Source organism: Ursus maritimus (genome assembly GCF_017311325.1).
Source record: "Ursus maritimus isolate PB19 chromosome X unlocalized genomic scaffold, ASM1731132v1 scaffold_X1, whole genome shotgun sequence".
NCBI classification, from domain to species: Eukaryota; Metazoa; Chordata; class Mammalia; order Carnivora; family Ursidae; genus Ursus; species Ursus maritimus.
The window spans coordinates 41,410,313-41,430,843 of NW_024423319.1; the positions used below are offsets into that span (position 1 = coordinate 41,410,313).

Below are 20,531 nucleotides of genomic sequence, written 5' to 3' on the forward strand. Positions count from 1 at the left end.
AAAAAAAAAAAAACAGGATGAAGATACATTTCTCATGTATCTGGAAGTTTTGCCTTTTACATTTGCTGTATCTAGAATTGACTTTTTATATAGTATAAGATAGGGGTGTAATAGGCAAATTATTAGCAGCCTATTAGCAGCCATGTGATTAGAAAATTCACTTTACCTTTAAGAGTTTCAGTCTTTTATATATAAATGAGGGAGGTTTGTATTACATGATATTACCTTGTACCTACAAAACAGTTTGCATTTTACAAAGCACTTTCATAGTCATAGTTACCTGATTATATTTAAGGTCCCTTCCAGCCCCAAAATGCTAGTAGGAGTTTGAATGAAATAAATAGCCCCTTCCCACCAAAACCCCAAACACTTGATGCTATTATCTCAATAAGTATTATATAATACAGTCTGAAAAATCTCAAGATTTTAAAATGTTTACTTGGGATGCTAGCTGAATACTATTTGATAAAAGGTAGAACAGAATGATATGCAAAATGGCAATATACAAAACCATACATGACTAGCAAATACGTCCTATGTTTTACAAGAGAATTTTCACCTTTATAGGCTTCCATTTATTTGGTCTTTTAAAAAATTACATCTTAGTGTCTATAACTTGGAACTACACATGTAAATATGGAAAAAAAATCAAGATCAATTTCTCCAATAGTTTGTCTTTCAGCATCAACACCTAGAAGGCAGTGATGGTACCACAAACACTTATTCCCTTACTGACCAACCCTGACCCGCAATATATACCTTTTCTCATTTATCCTATTCATAACATTTAAACGACCCTGTTATTATTTGTAACCCCCACTCACACTTTCTCCTATCCAACTCATTCTCCCACTCTCCTGACCATTCTTTCTTTCCTCAACTACATTTCTGCTCATTTCCTCTCCCCTTTTGTTCATCACATCTTCTTACTGTTTACTGTCATTCATCCTTCATTTTATTGTAATCGGTTCATCTTACTGATCTGTACCATTAGACTAATCTTTTTTCAAGTTTTTATTTAAATTCTGGTTAGTTAACATGCAGTGTAATATATTACCCTGTTAGACTAACTTTTTAAGGGTACAACTCTGTATTACTTATCTTTGTACCTCCTGTGTCTAGCATGGTTTACAAAACTCTTCATTTCCCTTCAAAAAATCATTAATCCATTTAATCTTTTTAAAGATCATAAATCAGTAGTTCTCAACTCTAGGTGTGCATTAGAATCACCTGAGGATTTTTAAAGACACACCAACGTCTTGGTTCCCTCCTCAGAGTAATTAAATCAAAATCGCTGCACCTGGCATGCCTATGGTTCTTTCAGGCTCCCCGAGCGATACTAACGTGTGGGCTCGGCAAACTACAGCCTGCAGATGGTTGCCTGTTTTTGCAAATAAAGTTTCACTGTAACACAGCCATGCCTATTCCTTACATATTATCTCTATTTGCTTTCACTCTATAAAGGCAGAGCTGTGTACTTATGACAGAAACTATATTGCCTTTATAGAAATAGAACACTGACTCCTGATAAAGAGGGGAAAAAGTCCTATTCCTTATCAAAAAGGTATGGGATAAAGTAGACTGATGCTAACACTGATAACATTAAAACTGTTTTAAAGACTGAAAGAAACATTTTCAATATATTCTTATCCAAGGCTCTCATGTAAAAAAAAAATAATTTCCATATTTGCAATTATTTACCTGAAAGAATAAATAGCCTCTCATATCTTAAAGAGAGTTTCCATTATGAAAATCTGACCCTGTACTTCTTTTTTTTTTTTTAAAGATTTTATTTATTTATTCGACAGAGAGAGACAGCCAGCGAGAGAGGGAACACAAGCAGGGGGAGTGGGAGAGGAAGAAGCAGGCTCATAGCGGAAGAGCCTGATGTGGGACTCGATCCCGTAACGCCAGGATCACGCCCTGAGCCGAAGGCAGACAATTAACCGCTGTGCCACCCAGGCGCCCCTGACCCTGTACTTCTATATAGTAGAGGTAGCATACTGCTTGATTCAATTTCAGTGTTTTTAGTAGCTGTTTATCTACTGACCACATGCGGTCTATTTTTCTACCTTCTTTATATTTTTAAGGTTTAGAAACAGCTATTAGTACCAGACACATTGCTAGATTTGCCCACAGCCATGTAAAAATTATGATTTAAATTAATTCTCTTTACACCAGGAAAACAGTATATCTCATAAAAAGAACACTAGGTTAGGGGTCAGAAAAACTAGGTTTTACTTTTCACTATGCCAGTGATTTATTATGTGACATCAACAAATTTACTTACCTTACCTGTTATTGACAAATGTCTCAATTTTTACTAAGGCATTTTTTTACCTAGATATGCTTGGTTGTGGCAAGAATTTACAAATTGATAGACATAATAATACATGTTGCAAATTAGCTTCTTTTTGCCATTTTTTTCCTGTATTTTCTCAAGTAAGTCCCAACATCAATATTAGTTTAATTTCTTACCTTTCTATAACAAAGGTAAGAACAAAGAGGCAATGAGATAATGGGCTAATTGTACCAAACTACTAGGTAATGACTTGTTCATCCAGCAAGACATGATTGATGTCAACCAAATCTTTAAGATTTTAATAAAGAATCATATGAAATTTTCCTAAATAAGCTTATATTTAAGGAAACAGTGGACAAAGGCTATATTTTCTGCACATTCCCAAGTAATTAGTATTAGTAGGGAATTTAGAATACACAGAAATACAGGTCCAGTATATAACTACTATGAGCCAAAATCAATGCTTAAACTTGTTGAGTGATATAATCTACAATTTTGAAAAATGGAAAAGCAAAAAATTCACATCCACATCTGAACACAACCACTTAATAATTTTAATGCTCCAAAAATATTTAGGATGATGCCAAGATGTCAAAACTTCGATTTCAATACTAATTAGGAAGAGCCTTTTCAAAATTGCAGCAATTTAATTGCATTTGAATACTGACTGCAGGCTAGATAACGGCAATTTCTCAATTTTAAATTTCCTGATTTTGATAGCTGTACTGTGATTATAGAATAGAATGTTCTTGTTCTTCGGAAATACACATTGAAGTATTACTGAAGTGTTCTGAGGTAAAGGGGTATGTGTGATGGCTGCCACTTACTCTCAAATGTTTCAGAGGACAAACATATATGGAGAGAGGTAGGGAATGATAAAGTAAAGGTAAATGTTAACAACCGTTGAATCTGTGTAAAGGGTGTATGGGAGTTCTTTGTACTATTCTTTCAACTTTTACGTAAATTTGAAATTATTTCAAAATAAAATGCTGACAAAAGCCTTTTTGAAAAGCACCTTATAGTAACAGAAAAGTATATTCAACTCATTTAGTACTATAATACAAAAAATAAAACATGAAATACTTTTTTTTTGGTCTGAGGTGTTATAAAATGAATTATATGCCTTACCCACTTTATAAACCGCTATATTAAAATTTTTAAATTGCTTTTTAAAAAATAAAACAAAAATAAGTACATCCTAAGTGGAGCTCATTCATTAATCAACAATAAATATCTCACATTACTTCTTCTTAATAAATACAATAATAAATAATTTATTAAGTGATTGCTTAAAATTTTTATAAAGAATTTAAAGGCTTACCAGGTTCTAACAGATTCAGCAATTTGTCAGAGCCTTTGGCTGATATGGTACTTTGCAAATTTATACAAACAAAAGAGCCATAAAACAATAAATTTATTGGATACTTAACCCATTGTAGAAATTAGTTTGATCTGTGGATCCACAGGCAGAGGCTGCATCCTGAATGGATAACTCTTTTTAACAGAATAATCCTGAAGCAGAAGAACTAAACCAACCCGCAAACTTTTATACCATTCAGGACACAGGGCATTCCACATAATCACTGACACTGTGCCTGAACTGTCAGCAACTTCCAAAAAGGTCTAGAAAAAAAGAGTGAAAAAGCACAGCATATTTGTTACTTTTACCTACAGGGCATTCTAATTTTAAGAATGAGAAAGCAAAACTATAGGGGAATGACTAAGTTATGATTTTTAGTGATAGAAAATACTTAAGGAAATGTTAAGTGACACAAAATTATATGTATGGTCTTCATTTTGTAAGATAATTTAATATATGACATAGTCATGCAACATATGATATGCACACATATACACATAGATGTGATATATATGGCATACATATGATATAGATATGTGCATATATATCCTGTGTATATATGTAGACATGATACATACATACAAAAAAGGGAATAAAACCCTTTAATATTAATAGTGGCTCTGGTAGAATTTGAGGTGATATTACTTATCAGCTTTATTTCTATAGCTTTCTGCATTTCCCAAATTACCTCAAAGTATGTATAACTGTTATAATGAAAGCTTAATAAAACACCTAAAATAATTCTTGATAACATGTGAAAATATGGTAAAATGTTAAGTAAAAAAACAAACAGGGCAGAAATCAAGAAGGTAGTCGTCATTGGCATTATATGACACAGAGGGTCAAGATGACAGAAAAGTAGCAGCTAGATTTGACGATTAGAAGGTCTCTAGTGAGTGACCAGCTGAAGAAAAAAGTCACACTAATTGTGTTGAAAAGTAAATGGGAAGTAAGAAAGTGAAAACATCTAGCAGAGACTACTTCTCCAAGGAGCTTGCCAGAAGAGAGGAAGAGAGGGAATAGAGGAGTCCTGAGGTCAAAGGAGATTTTTGTCTTTTTTTAAAATGAAAGACTAGAGTATGTCTCTATGCTGGTGTAGAAAGCACAGTAGAGAAGAAAAGGTTGAAGATACAGAAAAAAGTGTGAAGGAGACCAGCTGAATCAGGGAATTACGAGGTACCAATACAGAAATAATTTCTTTCTGTATAAGAAATTACATAGAAAAATACCTTGAAATATACATTTATTATGTTTTTAAAATTATTAAATTAAACTTATAAAATATTATTTGGACATAAATTATCCTAATACGGAGTCAGGTCTGTAAGTTATAATCTATAACCATTACATTAACATGTAACATCTTGTCATTACTTAATACCTGGTATGGCTCAATCATCTTTTTATCAGGTTTTCCATAGTATCGCAGTTTCGATTTATGAAGGATTCTCACAAGCAATGCAGGAAAATTCCTTCTGTTAGCCCAGGTCATCTCAAGGTGAGACAGGGAAATTATTTTTGTATCTAGAATAAAAAAATAGAATAGAAAAAAATCCTGCTTAATATGTCATGGTAATTTAAAAATTGTTTTAATGGTTAAAAATGGTAGCCAGATCATCCCCAAAGCAACTCCTTCTCACCAGCTAAGCCAGTCGATATACTTCTCACATGCAAAACTTAATAATATATGCTATCCTTAATAATTAATAGTAATAGCTAATATATAGGGGAGCCTGGTGGCTCAGTCAGTAAAGTGGCCAACTCTTGATTTTGGCTCAGGTCACGATCTCAGGGTCGCTGGGCATGGAGAGCCTGCTTAACCTGCTTAAGATTTTTTCTCTTCCTCTGCCTACCCCCCCGCCCCAACTCTCTCATGTGCATGCATTCTCTCTCTTTCTCTAAAAAAAATAGCTAATATAGAAATATGCCTTACTATGTGCCCAGCACAAAGGTAAATATCTATATTAACTAATATACTATTCTATCTCGAATGCCCTCTGCCTTGTCAAACTGGGTAATTACTTCCTGAAAGATTAGGATCTAAACTCATCTCCCCCTGGGTGGGGGGATGGGTGAAACAGATAAAGGGGATTAAAAGAACACATATTCTGATGAGCACTGAGAAATATATAGTATAGTTAAATCATTACCTTGTACACCTGAAACAAATGTAACATTGAATGTTAATTATACTTCAATAAACTCATCTCCCTTAAGAAATTTTGTGGGAAAAACTCAATTCCATGGAATATTTTCCCACTACCAAGCACTTATACATTTAATTTATAGAATTGTTTTATGATATATTTCTGTATTGCCCTCACTGTAGTTTTATATGTATGAGTTCTATATTTCCCCAACATGCCAACATAGTTCTGTACCAGGGCTTTGCACTTGCTGTTCCCTCTGTCTGGAACATCTTCTTAGATACCAGAGTGACTTCCCTCCTCTCCTTCAAGTCTTGCTCAAAGGTCACTTCCTCAGTGATGTCATCCCTTAACTACCCTATTGAAAATTGATCCCTTTACTTATGCCCCATCCTGTCTTATTTTTCTACATAGTACTCATTGTCTTCTCATATGTCACATAATTTACTTTGAAATTTTAATCTCCATGCTTGCTGGAAAATACAAAAACTGCTTAAAAGCTATTCACCATCTTTAAAAGATTAACTTGTATTTTTTATTTTATTCTTCCTTGGGTTAAGAGAGGTTCCATCTGCAATTCCATCTACATTTTGCTCTCTCATAGACCAGTCCCAACTTTTAAAACCTGAATTTGTATTTATTCCAATGTTTTATTTCACAAGGTATCTCCCACTTCCATTTTAATTTACATAATGTATCACCTACACAACATTTTGACATGAAAACCGCATTTGTAATTTCTTTTTAATAAGAATTTAAGTGGAATGTTGTCATTACACCTGTATCATAAAAAAGCATACTATTTTTAGTCTTCAGACATCTGTACAATTTTCCTTCTAAATTCTTCCAAAACATTAATAGCTCCGAATCAAAGGTCCTAATATTTGCTCTGACATAATTAAGTGATTTCCTTTTTAATTAGGTCGGACAAATTGTGGATCGGCTCTGAATTATCTGAAATGTATGTGAAACACCCTTGGTCAATGAAGGCACATATACTTTCACTAACTAGAATAAATTCAAGAGTTACATGATTTTGTAAAACCAGAGCTCTAAGAGCCACTGCTTCCGCTATAACAGGGTCCACAGAGTTAGCTGTGATCAGACATCTGCCTGGTTAATGTTTTCCCAGCTTGGGTTTTTAACTCACAAACTTCATAGAATATATATATATATATCTCAAATCCAAAAAGAAATTACAGGCTATACATAAACAATGAAGAATCTGTATAAATTCATAGAAATGTGTTCATTTTCAGGGCGCCTGGGTGGCTCAGTCGTTAAGCGTCTGCCTTCGGCTCAGGTCATGATCTCGGGGTCCTGGGATTGACCCTGCATCGGGCTCCCTGCTCAGCAGGAAGCCTGCTTCTCCCTCTCCCACTCCCCCTGCTTGTGTTCCCTCTCTCGCTGTGTCTCTCTCTGTCAAATAAATAAAATCTTAAAAAAAAAGAAATGTGTTCATTTTCAAAAGAAAGAATGAAAATAAACTAGATATTCAATACAAACTGTTAGATAGCAAGCAATGGAACAGTGATTCTCAAACTTTCTGGTCTCAGGAGCCTTTTACATTCTTAAAAATTACTGAAGACCTCAAAAAGCTTTTATTTATACAGGTAGTATCTATCAACACTTGACATATTATAAAGTAAAACTAAGAAATAAAAAATTATTCATTAACTCCCTTAAAAACAATAAACCTATTATGTATAATATAAATGGCAAAATGACGATATTTTCTAAAACAAAAAATCTAGTGAGAAGAGTGGCACTGGTTTACATTTTTGTAAATCTTTTTAGAGTCTAGCTTGATAGAAGACAGCTGATACTCCCATTTCTTTGGCATTCAGTCTGTTTCAATGTCACGTGTCCTGTAGCTTCTGGAAGACTCCACTGTATACTTTCAGAGAATTAGAGTGTTAAAAGGTAAATGAATTTTTTTTAACGTAAATGAAGTCTTGGTATTATTATTATGAAAATATTTTTGATGTGAATTCCTTGTAAAGGTCTTGGGGACACCTCTAGAGGTCCTTGAACCATACAACGAAAACCACGGCAAAAGAATAAATCTAAGGAATGCAAAAAGGAATAAAGATAAGAGCTGAAAATAATGTATTAGAAAAACATAGAACTGTTAAATCCAATTCCTTGGAAAAATGAATGAAAAGGTAGACCTCTGACAAGTGCAACCATGAAGACAGAAAACAAAAATATGTCTGAAATGCGATCAGCTATAAACCTAGAGAAAAATATTATTATATATGATTATGTATCACTAAACCCAAAAATATCAGTGAAATTGATAATCTTCTAGGAAAATATGAATTATCAATATTGCCTTAAGAAGCAGAAGAAAACTGGAATAAGTCAATAACTGTGGAAGAACATGAAAAAGTTCACAAATAATGACCTCCAAAATTGGCACCAGGTTCTGACAATTCATTTTATAAACATAGATAAATCCCGAAAAATGATGACAAAAGTAGTACACGGGGGAAAAAAAACATAAATCCTAATCATTTATGATGGTAAATATCCTCAATCAAATACTTTCAAACCCAATATAGCAATACGCCAAATTGCATCATGACCAAGTAGAGTCCTAAACACCTTGTATTGTTCAAGAGGAAGATATTATAAATTGTCGTAATTCTGCAGATTGACACAAAATTCAAAGTTTAAATAATTCTGTTAAAACAATAAGGGTAACCTGTAGGAGAATACCAATTAATGTATCACTTCTAAAGCACTAAAAGAAAAAGGAATTTAAATCTTGCAAAAGCAAAATAAATAAATAAATAAATAAAGCATGGTGTATAGAAAACATAAAGCAGCTCTGCAAGAACAGGTACAAAAACATCATTAAGGACTTTAAATTTAATTGGATTAAATTCATCTCTTAAAAGAAAAAGAATTGGTTTGGGTCAAAAAACCAAAAACTCAGCTATGTATTTCTTTAAAAGACAAATGTAAAACAAAATAGAAATAAAGAAATGGACAAAGATACACACACTAGGTCAGTTCTCAAAACGTGGCCTTTGTACAACCAGCATCATCACCACCAGTGAACTTCTTAGAAATGCAAATTTTAGGCCCCTACCACAGACCTACTGAATTAGAGACTGGTGGTGGAGCCCAGAAATCTGCATTTTAAAACACTTTTGAAGTGATAGGGATGTCCATTCATGTTTGAGAACCACTGCCTAAAATGCCAACTAAAAGACAGCAGCAGTAGTAAATAGTACTATTGAGACAAAACAGAATTCAAGGCACAAAAGGACAAAAAAAAAATCCATACTGATAAAAGGTTAAAAATCCACCAACAAGATATTACTGTTATGAAACTTTACACATGATAGTAATGTCTAAATCAAAAACTTTCAGAACTACAAGGAGAAATGAACAAAACCACTGTCATAAAGAGAAGCCAGTATTCCTCTCAGAGAAACAGGCAAATAAAATGGATTTAAAAAAAAAAAAGAATATGGAATACTTTAATAAAAAATTTAAAACTTGTTATAGGGGCATTTGGGTGACTCAGTTGGTTAAGTGTCTGCCTTTGGCTCAGATCATGATCCCAGGGTCCTGGGATCGAGTTTAGAGTCTGGGGTCCTTGCTCTGTGGGGAGTCTGCTTCTCCGTCCCCGCTGCCCATTCCCCCCCACTTGCGCTCTCTCTCTCAACATAAATGAATAAAATCTTTTAAAAAATTTAAAAACTTGTTATAATAGACTTCATATCTAATAAGTAAGCTTTTCCTAAAATTTTGAGGGTAAAGAGGAACTCAAATTTAAAAAATCAGAAAATATGAGTAATGAGTAAAAATAAAATCTCTGCACTTCAAAACCTAATTTATNNACCTAGTGTATGCAGACAAAGCAGTATCCATGAGAAATTTTGGAATTTTAAAAGCTTTTGGAAGAAAGAAACAAGGAAATAAGTGAAACAAACATTCAACTCAAGAAGGGAAGTACAAAAAATACGAACAAAGGAAATACAAGAAATTAAAGATTATAGTGTTAATAAAGTAGAAAATATCTCCCCAATATAGACTTAATTAGTAAAGCTAAAATTCTTTTTTTAAAAATACTAATAAAACAGACAAGCTTCTGGCAAGGCTGACCATAAAAAAAGGTAAACACATAAACATTAGGAATGTAAAACGGTATGAAACTAGACTAAAATATTTTTAAAATATAAACTAAAATTTAAAAATAGAGACTACTGCATACAACTTTAAGATGTAGNNNGAAATGAGATTTCCTAGTAAAATAGCAACTCTCACAAATGGACTCCAGAAGTGTTATTGATTTCATTATTTTTTCTATGAGAAACTGAAAAGGAGTCATTCTCTTTTTAACCCCTAATCCTGGCCCAAGGCCCCAGGTTCAATAGTTTTAGGGATAAATTCTACCAAACCTTCAATGAACAAATGATTTCTGGAAGCACAGAAAAACAGGCAAGTTTCCCAACTCATTCTACTAGGCTAATATTAATTAACCTGATATCCAATATTGGGCTAAAATAGTAGCCCCCTAAAAAAATAAAATCTATGGAACAAATTCACTTTAAATATACAGATGTAAATATAACAACTGTGACCAAGTAGAGATACAGAAGTGGTTCAACATTAGAAAATCCACTAATGTAATTTATTTTATGCATTTCTTTATTCAATAAACACTTATTGAATGCCTACCATGCGGCAGACACTGTTCTGGGTATAGGAGGAATGCCCCACAGCAAGGAAAAAAACAGCCTCCTTGCCCTCATGGATCTTATAAACCAGTAGGAGGAAAAAGAAAACAACAGAAATAATAATTTCAGACTGTTATCAGTTCTATGAAGGGCATTTCCATGGTGATGCAATAATAATAAATGGGGAGGGAATACATATTTAAACAACCCTTTTCTAACATGTTTTATATATTCGAGTTGAGACCTGAAGATAGGAAGGAACTTTCCAGAAAGAGGAAAAAGCAGTAGCAACGTACTAGAGGCAGGAAAGAGCAAGGAGGTTTGAGATCAAAAAGAAGGCTGGTATTTTGGAAACAAAATGGTGGAGGAGAGGGGTTAGAGAAGTGAGTAAGGGGATTTGGTAGGGCAGGGGTCTGTAAATTACAGCCCTTGAGCTAAATCTGGCTTGAAGCCAGGTTTTGTAAATAAAGTTCTACCATAAAACAGCCAAACCCATTAATTTACATATTGCCTATGGCTGCTTTTGCTATACTCTGGCCAAGTTGAATAGCTGTGACTGGAGACTGTATGTCCGACAAAGGCAAAAAAATTTTCTATCTAGCTGTTTAAATAAAGTTTGCCCACACCACAGGGCCTTGCGCACCCTGATAGGGGGTCTGGATTGTTGTTTAAGCGCAATGGGGAGCCGCTGGAGAGATTTAGATAGGAGAGTGGCATGATGTAACTTCCATTTTGAAAAGCTGTCTTTGAGATCACAATATTGGTTACCTTTGCAGTAGGATACTGACCAGGAGAGGGCGTTAGTGAGACTCTCGAGATGCTTAAAACGTTCTGTGTCTTGATGGGGGGGGCGGGAAATGGTTTCAAGCTTTATTTTTAAGCTGCATTTTTTTCTTTTGTATTTCAAGCTGTATTTTTAAGACTTTAACACTTTGTATGTACATATGCCTTAATAGAAAAGTTTTAAAAAGCACAAAAATGCACCATAAACAAGGAGAAAAGGGACAGAGTGTGAGAATGTAATTTGCAATATATAGCAAATACCATCCATTAGCAAAGAAATTAGAAAAGTCAAGAGATATAATTTAAAATTAGTACGATATGGGGAAATGGGCATTCATCCATACGTTAGTGGGAACGTAAATTAGTAAAACCTTTTCAGAAGATGATTTGTCAATATCCATTAAATTAAAAAATTTAAATACTCTTTAACCCAGCGATTTCACTTCTAGGAATCTATACATTTAACAGAAACACTTGAACATAATGAACAAGTATGTGTATATCCTAATGATGTTCAGTGCCAGATCTAAGACTGAAAAACCAGTAACTGCCAAAAATTGATAATTACCATTCACATGGGCATGATTATATAAATTAAGGTACATCCATACCATGGAAGTGTGTATGTGCAGATGTACATTAAAGATGCTTGAGATAAGTGTAAACAGCAAATCATGCGACGCCACAGAATTTTTTTTTCAGTGATACACACCAAACTGCTGAACCTTTGGCGTTTTGAGAGGGAACTTGAAGGCATAAGAGGTGGAGGTAAAGGGGTCTTTCACTCCACCACGACCTTTTATTACTAAAAATTTTAAACATACAGCAAACTTGAAAGAACACCAATATATACCCACTTCTAGATTTTGCCATCAAAATTTTACTATACCTGTGTCTTACATTTTTAATACAATATACTTTTTTATGTTTACACAAATAAAGTGCTTTTAATATTATCTTGCCCATAGGTGTTCAATAAGTTTGCTTTTCAGTCTGTATTGCTCTTTTTCTTGCTAGCCAACAATATGCTTTTAAATATAGTTTGGATTTTTTAGCACATGGACATTGTCTTTTGTAATAAAAATATGTGTTCAATAATGGATATCACTTTCATAGTCAGAAAAATGAAATCTATTTTTACAAATTATTATTCCCCTCTTAATTCTTCTAGACACCATTTTTTCATTTCTGTATTCAATCCTAAAAATAAAAATGATCAACACTTAAGAGTAACGCAGTGCTGCCTTATTCCATGCTTGAAATAAAAACCATTCCATTATTTCATCCCCGAAACGACTATCTTGCTTTTAAAGCTTAAGTTATTTAAATCATCCTTGTCCACACATTTCTATAACATATTTTTTTCCTTATAACTGGATATTCCTTTAATTGCATATTTTTGATCCAGTTGTCTTTTCACTTTCAAGCCTGTTGCTGATACACGTCATAGCAAGATTAGATACGAGCTAATATTATGACCGCAATGTAAAAAGAAAAAAAACTAAAAAGCAATAAATGTAGAAAATGATCACCTTTCTTCCTTGAGTACTTTCGCTTTTATTTTATTTTTTTTTGCGTTTTATTTGGTCCCCATTCCATACACGTACATCCCTATAGTTCTATCATTCCCCTTCCATCTCTGATAAAACATGTTTTGCAGCAGTTGCTGATGACGAACAGACATTTTCAGGCTAACTTCCTACTTCTGGTACAGAAGAATTAAACTTCTCAGGTCAATATTGTCCGTGATACGCAATAAGAAACATAAAAATGAAGATTCCAAGCCTGTCCACAAAAATGACACATTCAAAACAGCAGTATTTACATAACTGCTACACTCGAAGACACAAAAAATGGCGTTTCATTAATGCAAATTATTAAGGAATAAATCACGCAATATCCTTTTTTGAATGAAGTTAAAACACGCAAAAGCACAAATATTTACGACTCTTATGACGAATTCAGATCTATACACTCGCCAACCAACACAGAAAAGTACTATTTCCACAAGTGGTTTGGAAATGAAACGAAGATAATTCCACCATAGGCAAACGCACACACAAGTATGTATGCCAGATTAAATCTGAGATGTATTCAGACACTTCCTGAATAGCCACTTGAATAATCAAAGCAAGACACGGGCTGTGCAAATTTCATTAAGCGAGCGTTAATTCGACATCCACGAGCATTTGTTTATTCCCACCCGCGGTTTGAAATGAATAATACCAAAGCACCCTGGTTTCCTTTCCCATTAACGCAAGCTCCCGAAAACTATTTTTTAAACCCCTCCATCATTCCCTCCAATTACTTACTGTTAAAATTGTGTTCCTCGGGCTGCTTGTTGGTTAACCAAATATCTCCATATGGATCTTCGTTATTCCACAGGGCCAGGTAATGACTCTTTCCGCCTCTCAAAGGCCTCTCCGGTATCTCCTTGTGCGCACTATTTCTGAATGGGGTTTCTAGAGAAATAGCCTCCAGGGTGTCCCCACAGTGGACGTTATCTATGCACAGGATCCCCTGGCCTAACCTCTTCTCGTTGTAAAGACAAGAGACCCTGCAAATTTTCATTTCTATGCCAACTTTAAGAATATTTTTATATACGAGAAAGTTCAGGCTGGGGTCCAGGTAGCACTTCTCCTGGTACACCCCGTCCGAGATCGTCACATCATAGCAGTAAAGGGGAGGTTTGGGTATCGTGTCGCGTGGCTCATCCTCTAACAGGTACCTCTGGACGGCCAGCACAGCGACAGGCACCACCTCCGACGGGGTGACCCACTGCAGAGGTGAATCCGTTATCTGCTCAAGAACCTTTTGGATCCAGGACCTGCGTCCCTGGGCACCGACCCTTCGGATCACCCCTCCCGGGACCCCAGACCGACTTCTCTCAGGATTCGGAAATTCTAGCCCGGCATGTGATGGGCCGGCCTGAGGCTGACCTAACTCACCAGACATTTTGGGGTAACTGCGTACTCTCTTCGCTCCCCAAAGCTAGTCTGCCCCGTCCAAAGCTGAGCACTAAGAAACCTCGCGCTCGGGCGACGAACGCGAGCTACTCTGCTCCGGCTGTCTGGTAAGGCTCCACCCCCGAAGCGAGGCTGCGAAGATGTTCCGCGCGCCCGCGTCAGCTCTCTCGCTCCACCCCTCTCCCGGCGCGCTTCCAACTCGCAGGCACTGTTACTAGGCAGTTGCCCGCGCGGTTACGTAGCAGATCCACCCACCTGGTGCCAGCCGGGTCGCCAGGGGAGGCGGAGGGGAGGAACAGCGTTGGTCGCCATGGTTCCCAAAACGTCGCAAGAGGGAGGGGGAGGAGCACTCGTGGCTCTTCTAGAAAGGAGAGTGCTGAGAGGCGATGGAAAAGAGAAAGTGGCTGGGAGCGGGGTATCAGTAGTCCTAGCTCAGGTGTTTGGGGGTTTGGGCTTTGGGGCAGCTACAGAAAGTAAATTAGAGTTCATTAATACACATGAATGCCATACCACAGGTCTTCTACAGTATGAACGAAACCAGATAATGTATGCACAGCCCTCAGCAAAGTCCCTAGCACAAAAAGTCCTCCATAAACGTTAGTTGCTATTGCTATAAGCATTAGCATAATTGTCTGTAGTGACTCCCTGAGTGCAGGGTTGGTGAATTAGTGATTAAATGCAAATGAAAACAGAAAATTATAGAACTGGCTTGGTAAAGAGCTGTCTTGAGGTTAGAATTCTTAAAATGTACTTAATGTTTTATACAATACCTGGCTTAACAGACAGCTAAGATATAGAATGTCAGAAACTGCATTTCTAAACTACAAGGAATGTATGTATACAGAATGACGATAAAGTGAAAATGCTGATAAGAACAGTCCAAATTAAAAATAAGCCATTTGTTATATGTACCCAGCTGTGCTAGCGTACAGGCATACTTCTGAGATACTTCAGGTTTGGCTCCAGACCACTGCAATAAAATGAATATGGCCATAAAGCAAGTGAAATGAATTTTGGGCTTTCCCAATGTATAGAAAGTTTTATACTATACTGTAGTCTATTAAGCGTGCAATAGCAGGTGGCTAAAAAGAACATTGAACATACCTTAATTTAAGAATATGGCTAAAAATGCTAACCGTAATCTGGGCTTTCAGCAAGTTGTAATCATTTTGCTGGTTGCCTCAGCGTTGATGGCTGCTGACTGATCAGGTTTATGGATGCTGAGGGTTGGGGTGGCTATGGCAAGTTGATAAAATAAGACAAGGATGAAGTTTGTCCCATTGATTAACTCTTCCTTTCATGAGTGATTTCTCAGTAGCATGAGATGCTGTTTGATAGCATTTTACCCACAGTGGAACGTCTTTCAAAATCGGAGTCTATACTGTCAAACCATGCTGCTGCTTTATCAACTAAGTTTATATAATATTCTAAATCCTTTGTTGTCATTTCAACAGTCTTCACAGCATCTTCACCAGGAGCAGAGTCCTTCTCAAGAACCACTCTTGCTCATCCATAAGAAGCAACTCCCCATCCCTGAAAGCAGCAATTCTGTCACATCTTCAGGCTCTGCTTCTGCTTCTACTTCTCTTGCTGTTTCCACCACATCTGAAGTTACTTTCCCCTCTGAAGTCTTGAACCTTCAAATTTGTAAAAAAAACAAAACAAAATACTTGTGAAGTGCAGTAAAGTGAAGCACGATAAAATGAGGCAACGTAGTAATTGTCCTAAGAATACTTTTCAAAGATGGTTATAGGCTTGTTTTGATTATACTAACTCTTCTTTTGCTATTTCATCATTGTTTATTAACTATTTATGAAGTCCTTACTATGAGGCAGGCACTGTTCTAGGCCATTGGGAATAACAGTAGTTAGGCTCCTTTAGTCAAGCTTTTTCTCATTTGCTTGGGCTGAAAAACCCTGACATTATTAATATTTAACAAATTCATTCATTCTACACATATTTCTTGAGTATCTGCTCTAAGCCAGGTACAATCTTGCTATGGAGACCGAAGATCATAATAAGGGGAAAGGGAGTGAAGGGAGCAGGAGATAATATTTTATATAGAGGAGTATGATGATTCGGGAAGGGATCTCTATTAGAAGGCTGAACAGGGTGGAGACTTACAAGAAGTGATGCAGTAGGTATATGGATACCTGGGAAAGTACATTTGAATCCGAGGGAACGGGAATGGCAAAAGCAGATTCCATGAGATAAAAGAATGCTTGGTATTTTCAAGGAAATGCAAAAGCCATTGGCTGGAGCAGAAGGGTGAGAGGGAGAATGGTAGGAGATGAAGTCAGAGAGGTAGCAGGGCTCTGTAGGCTTTCCTCTGCATTGAGCAGGAGGTTGAGCCCACTTCCTTCATGAAGACTCCCGTAACCAATTCATTCTAGAATGATCTCTCTTTCTCTCTTCAGTATCACCTTGTATGTATCACTCATTTAGCATTTATCATCTAATACTTTGTAATTAAAAACAAAACCTCTAATGTATGTAGTTTGTCCCTCTAACTCAGGGTTTCTCAACCTGGGCACTCTTGACATTTTGGGACACAAAATTATTTGTTGTGGGGATGTCTTGTGAAGGATGTTTAGCAGCGTTCCTGGCCTCTACCAAACAGACGCCTGTAGGACTAATCCCACCAGCCACCCAAGTCATGACAACCAAAAATATATCCAGATGTGACAAATGTCCCCTGAGGAACAATATTGCCCCTGGTTAGGAACCACTAATTTAACTAGACTGTAAGCTTTTTAAGAGCCAAAAAACTGATTTATTCCTTTTTTTTGTTTTGCATAATTCTTTCTTTGCTGCCATGCATAAAAGGCCCTCAAATATTTTAAATAAATGAAACATGTAATTCCCACTGCCTCTCTGCCAAAGGGAATATGTATGCATAAGCGTGCCTCTCTATAAACAAATACAATAAACAAAAATCCAAACTTACAAAACACAAAATAATTAAGCTCCCTCAGTGTTGGTACTTTGTTATATTTGCTGCTGAATCTCCAGTGCAAAAATACGTATGTAGCATATAGCAGGTGCTCATAGTAATTGTTAAATGAATAAATGAAGTTTTGGATTTTTATTGCGTTTACTGCAAGAAACATTAAATACCAAATATCTCTATTATTTATCCATGAAGAACTGGTTGGAAATCTTTCAGATCTGCTCCATCAGCAGCCCCAAACGATATACTCGGTAAAGTTTATGCATAATAGTATTGTATCATCATATTCTAAGTCCTTCCAGCTAATTCATAAAAGATGGACCCTGGCAGTGGTGCTCAGCAGTTAATTAGTGGAATCAGGAAAACATAGCACCCATGTTTTTTGCTTTTGCTTTTGTTTTTTACAAGACTACACACAATAAAGATGTACAGTGACTATGGGCACACATTTGGGGTCTCGTATTGTTCCACTGACAATCTGCTGATAGTGCCTGTCCCTAAGAATTAAGGTGTCCACTTGGGTAGTTATCATGCCTATGTATAAATGTCCCCCGATGTGGCATTATAAGTGTCTGTTTTAGGGTTACTTACACAATAGAGTAAGTAAATGACTTTTAGAGACAGTAATGGGTATCATTTAGAAGTTATTGATTTTTTTCCTCCCCTCTGGATGATCTGTTATAGTTCCCCCCTTCCTCAGAGTGTAAAATAGTAAGAGCAGACAAGATAATATTTTATTTTATTAAATGGTGATATTCTAAGATATTTGAAACACTTTAAATACATCATGAAATTAATTTTGGTAGTCACTAAATTTGGTGGGCAGATAACAGCCACATTAATTTTCCTTATCTCTAAAATTTGACTAATGAAAGTAGTCCTGGTTGTTGAAAAATTAAGTAAGTTCATATGGATAAAGTGCTTAAAACAGTGTATGCTAGTGATTGTTAATATTATTCTAAAAAGAAGATAATGGCATAACATAAAATCATAAAATACTAGAACTGTAGGGGCCATTAGATAACCACTAGTTCAGTGTTCTTTAAACAGCATCATGAGGCATTAATGAGAGCATGAAGTCCATTTCTTGAGTCATAACCAGCAATTAAAAATCTGAAAAAGAACAGAACAGAAAATGTCAGAGTGAATCACATAAAATAAGGGTAAGGACTGTTTCGTAAAATTTGTTTCAGATTTGTTAGTGTGTGTGCGTGTGTGTGTACTAGAGTATGATGTAAAATGTTTTTCTTACCAGAGATTCTGGCCAGAAAAGCTTAGAAACAACTGCTGTAGTTAACTCCCTTTGACTACGCACGAAGAAATTGAGGCTCAGGAAAAGGAACTCACATGACCAAGACCACACAGGGATAAGTGACAGAGAATCAGAACTACTGATCACTAAGCCCATGTCCTTTCCATGACATAAAGCTGGACAGATCCTGAATTACACCCCAAATATATTAATTTTCTATTTGAAAAAAAATTAATTTATTATAATTTGGTTATTTTTATTTGAATAATCTAGCTTAATCTTCTCATTCATTTCACTATCCTTTCATTTATTTGCATTTGGGAAGCAAGTCAACATCATTTCCCAGCCTGAGGCATCGGGCATTGGAGGTACACTTGTTGGTTCATCTCATTTGTAAGATTATGGCAGTGCGGGTAGAGATGTGGGGGCGGAAGAAAAAGAAGTGGCGTGAGTAGTTGGTGGTAAAGAGATGCGGAGAGTTCGGATGCTATCTCAAAGGGTATTTAGGTAAGCTCTCTAAACATCACCACGGTAACAAAAGAGGGCCTGAAGGTGGCTGCCTGGCAACCGGAGCACTAAAACCTCCGGCTCAGTGCAGCCCTTTTCCAACATCTCTCATTTTTAAGGCTGCTCTTGATGATTTTATTAACTACATATACTCTGTATACAAGGATACCCCCAGCTCACTGGAATCGAGAATATTCTTATGTTACCTTTCTATCTGATATCGAATATGTTTTGATTTATTTGTTGGCTATATATCTAGAAACAAAGGTCTCTAACACAAGCTCACCATAACAGTGGTTTTAGGCTCCTTTTGCCCCTCAGGAGCTCAGATAAAGGCTCATACTGTTCCTATGCCTTTGTTTATCCTATGTACGTATTAGATGAACAATAAATAGTTAATTGATGCTCTTCCCCGTTCTCTTCTGTCCATTCAATCCTACTGTTTTGTTTTTTATACATCTCAATGTGTTAGCTTTTCTTCTGAATCTCAGTATTATATATCTGTAAGAGACTTGGATTTTAGAATATGGATTTGATCAGTTTTAATTTATTAGGTCTTTGTTTTCCTGCGTAAGAAAGGGAGACTGCCAGTAAACTCCCAGGATTCTACAGATTAATCTATTCCTGTTTATTCTCATTTGTGGTATCTAGCATGCTTCAGTGTTTGTATTTCCAAAATGTCGTCAAATTTTAGCCATACATTTCAACAAACAGAAATTCTTGAGAGAAGAAATACAAACACCTGTGTGTATACTGGGTTACCTTACCTGAAATAGGCCTCGGCCAGAAAGTTGGTTCTCAATAGGCTATTTACCTAAAGATGTCCATGTTAATTTTTTAAAAAATGACAGCTTTATTGAAATATAATTCATAGAACATACAATTCACCCATTTAAAGTGAAAATTCCATTATTTTTGGTATACTCAAAGAATTATACAACCTTCACCATAATCTAACTTTAGAACATTTTATCATTCCATAAAGAAACGCTGTACATATTAGCAGCCACTCCCAATTCCCACTTCCTGCCCCAGCCACTGTAAACACTAATCTACTTTCTGTCACTATGAATTTGCCAATTCTAGACATTTCATATAAAGGGAAGCATAACATTGTGTCTGGCTTCTTTCACTTAGCATAATGGTTTCATCCGTGTTGTAGCATACTTTATTATTTGTTTTTGCTGAATAATATTTCATTGTATAGCTATACTACATTATGTTCATTCATTTCTCAGCTTATGGACATTTGAATTGTTTCCACTTTTTGCTATTGTGAATAAGGCTATTATGAATATTAGTGTATGAGATTTTGTGGGGACGTGTTTTCAAATTTCCTGTATAAATACCTAGGACTGAAACTGTTGGCTCATATGGCAACTCTATTTTTAACTTTTTGAGGAACTGCCAAACTGTATTCCAAAGTGTTGTGCCATTTTATATTCCCACCAGCAATATACAAGAGTTTCAGTTCTTGCACATCCTTGCCAACATTTGTTATTTTCCATCTTGGTTTTTCATAGCCATCCTACTGGGTGTGAGATGGTATTTCATTGTGGTTTTCATTTGC

The 20,531-nt window shown here is 35.8% G+C and overlaps 1 protein-coding gene across 2 annotated transcripts in view; it reads right to left on the reverse strand.

The window, feature by feature from the left end:
- Positions 1-14,241, reverse strand: part of RADX (RPA1 related single stranded DNA binding protein, X-linked) — a 73,160-nt gene extending 58,919 nt beyond the window's left edge. For both annotated transcript variants that reach the window (XM_040644765.1, XM_040644710.1), the window contains exons 1-3: positions 13,599-14,241; positions 5,044-5,186; positions 3,733-3,925 (exon numbers count right to left, since the gene is read on the reverse strand). In XM_040644765.1, coding sequence (XP_040500699.1) covers positions 3,733-3,925; positions 5,044-5,186; positions 13,599-14,241 — 979 coding nt within the window. The remainder of the gene's footprint in view (positions 1-3,732; positions 3,926-5,043; positions 5,187-13,598) is intronic.
- Positions 14,242-20,531: the final 6,290 nt, after the last annotated feature.